Genomic DNA, 6,892 nt, shown 5'->3' on the forward strand with positions numbered 1-6,892 from the left:
TGGTCGTGGGGTGGATCTGAGAACCCCGCGCGCACGCGTGTCTCCCTCCTTTCCTGGGCCACCGAACTGGCCCGGTACTCGGCGGCCATCTGGCTGTCGATCTACCCCGCATTCCTCCTGAGGAGGAATGCCATTCAAGCATGCCATAATCCCCCACGGGGCCGTTCACGTGGGGATCTTGTAATTCAACCTGTGACTTGGTTTATAGAGATTGGGGGATACCACTACAGCACAAGCGCCAACATGTGACGATTCGTAATGTGATTGGATGTCTGGAGGGGCCAACAAGCGGCTGCAATGCCTGTGCGCCCTGTCTTCGCTTGTCCAGGCCCCCCCCTCCTCCCTTGTCCTCAGACAGACCTGAGCCCACCTTTCGTGCAGAAAGAGAGTGGGAGAGAGAGAGGGGGGGGGGCGACACTTCGACATACGCCCCGAAAGAGAGGGCTGCCCTTGGGAAGGGCGTTCGTGTGCATACCTCCCTCCACTCGCGATTGGGACCTGTCTGTCCCGGACAACCGGGCTCCTTCCACACAGCTGCCCGGACCTCGCAAGCCTCGTCGAAGCCCCTCAAAAGTATATGGCTCGCCATGGCGTCCCCCGGGGGGGGGGCAGCGCAAGTGCCCCTAGACCCTTCGCCATCCTGCATCTCCCCCCCCCCCCTCTGCCCCGTCGTCCCCCTGCCCCGCCTCTCCGTGTTGCCTCTCCTGCCCTCCCCGTAGTCCCGTAGTCCCGCAACCCCGCAGCCCCCCGGCAACCCCGAGATGTACTCGGTCTATCTCTGCCTCGGTCTGTTGGCCGTGGCGCCGATCGTGGCCGCCTCCTACATGGCTCCCCCGGTGATCGGCGGCAAGACGCCCAAGAAGTCCGCCGCGGTGCGCCCAACAGACATGCCTGCTTGATTGGCCCTACTTCACCTCCTGCGCCCCCATCTATCCCTCCCTCTCCCCCCTCCCCCTCCTCGCCCACTCCCGCTAACACACATACACACACACACACATACATACGTAGGCTGAGGTCCTCGGCGAGTTGGACGCCTACACCTTCCCGATCTACGGGTCGATTATGCTCTTCAGTCTCTTCCTCATTCTGAAGTATGTGCCGAAGGAGTGGTCGGTTCTGGCCATGAAGGGTGCGCCGTGGTGTTTGTCGTCCCACTTGGGCGGGGTGTCCTGCCGCCATGTCGCACTAGACACCACCCCCTGAAGAATGAGGCTAACCGCGCTGCCCATGCGCTCTGCCCATGTAGCCTACTTCACCCTGATGGGTGTCTTCCTCACTGTGGACACCCTGCGCGACGTGATGATCGGCGGTCTGGCGCGCATTGGCATCAAGGTCCCCGACTACGAGGCCATCTCCCAGCAGGCTGAGGGCGCGGCTCCCGCACTCGACGGCAGCCTCTTCGGCCGCCTGACCCGCCCCTACCACCTGCGCCTGTCGCGCTTCGGGTCTTCCGAGTGTGCGCACCGACGTCACGTCAGCCCTTCCCCCTCCTCTCCTCCTGACGCCTCTGGCCCTCTGACCAACCACTGTCCCCTGCCGCTCCTCCTCCTCTTGGGTCCCCTCTTTCTCCCCGAAGATCTCTTCGAGCTGGACTTCGACATCTTCCACCTGCTCAGCATGGCCATCACCCTGCCACTGAATGTGGCCTTCTTGATGACCGGCAACTGGATTGTCAACAACATCCTGGCGCTGCTCTTCTCCTACCGCGCCCTTTGCTCCATGCGCATCGACACCTTCCGCACCGGGTTCATCCTCCTGGTGGGGCTCTTCTTCTACGACATCTTCTGGGTCTTCGCCACTCCGGTCATGGTGCATGTGGCCAAGAACATTGACGCCCCGGTCAAGCTGGTCTGGCCGTCAGTGGGCGCCGATGGGGCGGTTCGCTTCTCCATGCTCGGTCTTGGGGACATCATTATCCCAGGTGCGTGGCGCTGAACATGCGCGCAACGAGCGCACTGTCCAGTCTCCCTCCTCCCTCTCCCTCGAGCGCGCGCGCATACACACAGACACACACTTCCCCCTCGCCGCTCCTCCTCTGACGCACTCTCCCCCCTGGGGCAAAAAGGCATCTTCATCGTCCTCACGATGAGCTTCGATCTGTTCCTCAAGAAGAAGCGCATTCTGGCCGACCTCAAGCGCAAGTCGCCCGACGTGCAGAACCCCTCGCTGCCAACCATCTCCGTCTGGACGCACGGGGCCAATGTGTACTTCCGCTCGGCCATGCTGGCCTACTGCCTTGGCCTGGTGGCCACCGTTGTGGTGATGATCTTTTTCAAGTCGGCCCAGGTGCGTAGGCACACATGCGCACAAAGATACCCAATGACATTCATGGCCTCTGACACCCTGACAACCACCACCACTACCACCACTACCATCACCCAGCCTGCCCTGCTGTATCTGTCCCCTGCGTGCATTGCCGCGGTGGCCATCCCGGCCTTCCTGCGTGGCGAGTTCAAGGACGTCCTTTCCTTCAACTCGAGCTCCTTGGAGGAGGACGAGCCAACCCCCGAGGCAACCGGTGCGGCGGCCGTCACTGCCGACGCCGACAAGACCGACTAGGCTACCGGCATACCCCTCCTCGACCTTTCTCTCTCTCTCTCTCTCTCCTGTGAATCACATATATATACATACGTGTTTGTTTCTTCTTTCTTCCTCTTTTTTCATCTGCATCAGAGACTGAGATTAGGCGGTCAACGACACACCCCTCCAAGGCGAGAAAGCGGGGATATGTATTCTATCAGCCACCTGCAAATGGCGCTCTGCCCATGGCACAATGATGGGAACTGGAGGAAAGACGCGAGTGTAGTGGGGCATCAAATGCACCCTTTCGGGAGGGAGCACGGACAACCCCGAAGGATGGACGCTAGTTCGCAGCCTCGACGGCCGACTTGTGCTTCTTGCTGGGAACATCGTCGATAGCCTCGGCGGGACGCTTCTCCCCCACGGAAAAGGTCACTTCCATAGGAGTCGCACTGCCCTCTGGAGCATGGACAAGCCCTTCGCCGGTAGTGGCGGTGGTGTCGGCGATAACTGTGGCCGTGGCAGTGGTGGCGGTGGCGGCGGTGGCGATGCTGTCCGCGGCGGTGGTGGCGACGCTGTCCGCGGCGGTGGTGGCGACGCTGTCCGCGGCGGTGGTGGCGACGCTGTCCGTGGCGGCGGTGGCGACACTGTCCGTGGCGGCGGTGGTGATGCTGTCCGTGGCGGCGGTGGTGATGCTGTCCGCGGCGGTGGTGGCGATGCTGTCCGCGGCGGCGGTGGCGTTGGCCGTAGCGATACTGGCCATGACGGCAGTGGCGACGCTGTCCGTGGCAGTGGTGGCGACGCTGTCCGCGGTGGCGTTGGCGTTGACGGCGGCTGCGGCCGCGGCGGCATCACGCAGGGCTGAGCGGACGGCTTTGGATCGCGGGGCTGGAGAATGAACCGACGGGGGAAAGGATCAACAAAAACATGTTGGGAGGTATAGGAGCGAGGTGGGGGTTGTAGAGATGGCCACCAATCGGGCCGAGGCGGGGCAGGTTTCTTTGAGGGTTTTGAAACGGATTGGGCGGAAGGTATCGATGGATGTGTGGTCGAGGAGACGGGTTTCCGACCACCAGTGCCGAGAGTGCGCGCGCGCGCGATTGTGATGAATGGATCATCGGCGAAATCAGTGTCAGAGACAATGGGGGAAGGGTCGTCAGTGACGGCGGCGGCGGGAGTCGATGCAGTCGCCAGCAGAGGCGAGCCCGCGAGAAACTTAGGGTTAGTGGCAAACTTTAACTCGATGGCTGAGGCAGGGGGAAGAAGGGGGGAGGGGGGATGGATCTAACATGTGCAAATTCGCACAAAGGCGCACGTGTAGTTTCGGGATCCGCAAAGGGGAAAGAGGCGGTGGGAACAGTGTGAAAGCATGGGTGTAAGTGCCGATAGGGTATATCCGCGAGTGTGTGTGTGTGTGTGTGTGTGCTTGAAATTGTGTCATCGGGGTGTTATGATTGGATCGTACTCGAGTAGCCAGTGGGCAGGGGGGGTAACCATAAGGAGGTGAGCCAGAGAGAGAGAGATAGATAGATGGGTGGAGAGACATGTGTAAGAGGAAAGCCAGGAGTAGATGCGGAGGGAGGTGAGAGAAGTGGGATCCCATCGAAGAAGGCAAAGAGAAGAAGAGAATGGGGGGATGTGCGCACCGGACAACGAAGTCCGGTAATCCATGCGGCTGATCGGGTACTCGGGGAAAACACGAGCCAAGACCTTGGAGAAGTCGTCACCCGAGTACACATGAATGGGACTGACGACAGCCAACCCGGTGCCAGGCCGGATGTACATATGAGCGGTGGCATGCGGAGACAGGGTCTCCAAAAGGACCCTCGGGGGGATGTCCTTCGGGACGGAAGACAGGACATAGGCCCGGAGCGGGGGAGCCACCGCAGGCGCGGGCTCCCCAGTACCGGTGAGGGTCTCCGGGGTCCGGACATCCTGGTCGACCTCCATGGCAGCGACAGCGGCATCATCGGCCTTCGAGGAGGGGGTGTCGGTGGTGCTGGCATCGGCAGCCATCTTCGGAGTAAGGATGGGCTCGGCATTGACTAGGCTAAAGCAGGGGAAGGGGCCAGCCACGATATTCAGCTGGTTTTCCAGGGCCAGAAGATGCGGGCAGAGGAGAATCTCCTGGCCATAGGTGGCCGGCAGGACACCCGGCCCTGGAGCTGGGGCCGCATGAGACTGGGCGACGGCGACAGCGGCGGGCCCGGTGCCCTCGGTCGAGGTGACGGATGTCGACTCGATCGGGCTGGTGGCGGTGGTGGTAGCGGCAACGGCCGTAGGAACCGGCCGACCGAGGACCAGATGATGATTCAAAGCGGCCAGCTTGAGGAAGACCACAGCGGTGCAGTAGGCATCGAAGCCAGCCTCATGGAAGGCGGCACTGTCGTCGGTGTACTTTCCGAACGCAGGCGGGGTGTCTGGGAGATGGCACGCGGGGGGGGGGGAGGCAGTTGCCGGATTAGGTCTCGGAAGCGGGACAAGCAGGTGAGAACGGCGAAGACGCACGGATCTTGACAAGGTCGAAGGCCGGGAGCTTGGTACTGTCGAAGATAGACCCGAGGGACATTTTGTCGATGTGTGGCTGCATCGACAAGGGGGGGGGGGGGGGGGGAGGGGGGGACAAAGGCGTGGCGCGGGCAGAGGGGGGGGGAAGCAGCGAGTGCGCACCGGACGACAAATAGGGGGGAGGGGGTGGGGGGGGGGGGAGAGGCGCAGGGGAGGTTGGGGGGAGAGGTAAAAATCCGAATTATCAAAGGTGTGAATCCCGGGGGGAGGGGGGGGGGGGGGGGGGGGGGGGGAGAATAGCAAAGGACGGCGACATTGTGCGGAGGGAGACATGCCATGGGTGGGGTGGGGGGTAGGTGTCAGGAAGGGCGAGGAGAGAAAAATACAAGGGTTGGGGAGGGCGGAGGCGCACCGCGGGAAAGCCTCATGAATGCGCTTGGACACGTCGTAGAGAGACGGCGGGAAGTTGGGCTCCACAAACTTGGAGTACGTGTGCAGCAGATCCAGGAAAAGATTATGCCCGACCAGGGGAATGCGGGCCTTGATGAGCTCGTCGATGACACTGCGGAAGCCGATGAGGTCGGCCATGTCGGTAGCCAGGGTAGCATGCGCGGCCTCGAGAGCGGCCTTCTCTTCGTCGGTGCACCGAGCGATGGACAGGGCGCCATGGCGGAACTTGCCCTGCAGGGAGAAGCCGTACGCCTGCCGAATGTGCAAGTTCAGGAGCAGGTGCTCCTGGTAGGACATGGGGATGGACAGCGGCTCGGAAGGGCTCTGCAGCCAGGTGGCGATGTCCTTCCTGTGTGGGGGGGGGGGGGGGGGGGATGATGATCGTGGTGGCAGTGGAGGAACATGCGTCAGTGGCAGTGATGGCAATGGTGCCGCCGCATTTGTTGGCACACGGGCGAGAACCATCGAGGAGGGGCGAAAAAAGCGCCGTCAGATCGAAAGCCAAAGGGACAGGAGCCCGGGAGGGGTGTGGAGGAGGGCGGAGAGAGGGGCAGCCGAAGGGCGTACATGAAGGTGGCCATGGTGGTCGCTGTGCCCTCCGGCGCGCGGGCCATTTGCTTGGCGATCAGGTCGGGAATATGGCCGATGCCCTTCTGGAACTCGAGCTCGGCCTGTTGCTCGTGCGTCAAAAAGTTGATCCCCTCATAGATCCACTTGTTGAAGTCGAAATTGAACTTCCGCAGGAAGTCCATGCCAGAGTACTGGAAGGAAAAGCATCGGTTGGAGGGCCGCAGGTGCTCGGAGGACCGGGGGCACAGGTAGAAGTTGTAGGTCCGGGTCTCGAAGCACTTGTCGGTGGAGTTCCACCGGACCAGGCACAAGCCATACTGCAGGATGGCAATGCCGTCCGGGTGCCGGCAGGATCGGGACACCTTCTGGTAGAAGTCATGCAGGCTGTCCCCCGGGCCAGGGACCGAGTCATTGGCGAAGAGTCCGGACAACTCGGTGTCGATGGCGTAGAAGTCCGCTCGGTTGATCTCCTCCACGATCTGCGGCAGCATCTCGCGGAAGGTGGCGGAAGTGACGTCCATCCTTGAGATAGCAGCGAGGGGAGGGAGGGGGGAGGGGGAGGAGACGGGAGGAGAGGTACCACTGGGAGGGGATAGGACCGGTGCGCCAGCGGAGGGGGGGGGGGGGGCGGGGACTATATGACCAGGAAGAGTAAGTCGGGCGGTTTGTATCGCGCCTCTTCCGGCCCCCAGGGGATGGGAAGGCTCCCTGCTTTATGCTCTCGAGCGCTGCCCCCTCGCCCCTCCTTCCCTGCCCCGCCCCAAGGGCGAGTAGCCGCCCAGTCGGGCCGGACAGGGAACGTGGAGAGGAGGCATCCCTCTCGTTGAGAGCCCCCGCCCCCCCC

The 6,892-nt window shown here is 62.5% G+C and overlaps 2 protein-coding genes across 2 annotated transcripts; one reads left to right on the forward strand and one right to left on the reverse strand.

Moving 5' to 3' along the window:
* Positions 1-630: 630 nt before the first annotated feature.
* H696_03871 (hypothetical protein) lies at positions 631-2,606 on the forward strand. Its single transcript, XM_009497732.1, has 6 exons — positions 631-872; positions 1,009-1,129; positions 1,247-1,456; positions 1,577-1,921; positions 2,066-2,286; positions 2,383-2,606. The coding sequence occupies exons 1-6, from the start codon at positions 762-764 to the stop codon at positions 2,557-2,559; spliced, it is 1,185 nt and encodes a 394-aa protein (XP_009496007.1). The 5' UTR covers positions 631-761; the 3' UTR covers positions 2,560-2,606.
* A 257-nt stretch (positions 2,607-2,863) lies between these two features.
* Positions 2,864-6,569, reverse strand: H696_03872 (hypothetical protein; the record flags this gene model as incomplete). The annotated part of the gene is made up of 5 exons (XM_009497733.1): positions 2,864-3,408; positions 4,167-4,940; positions 5,029-5,063; positions 5,441-5,827; positions 6,046-6,569. The coding sequence occupies 5 exons, from the start codon at positions 6,567-6,569 to the stop codon at positions 2,864-2,866; spliced, it is 2,265 nt and encodes a 754-aa protein (XP_009496008.1).
* Positions 6,570-6,892: the final 323 nt, after the last annotated feature.

Source organism: Fonticula alba (assembly GCF_000388065.1).
Source record: "Fonticula alba strain ATCC 38817 unplaced genomic scaffold supercont2.6, whole genome shotgun sequence".
Lineage (NCBI taxonomy): Eukaryota > Rotosphaerida > Fonticulaceae > Fonticula > Fonticula alba.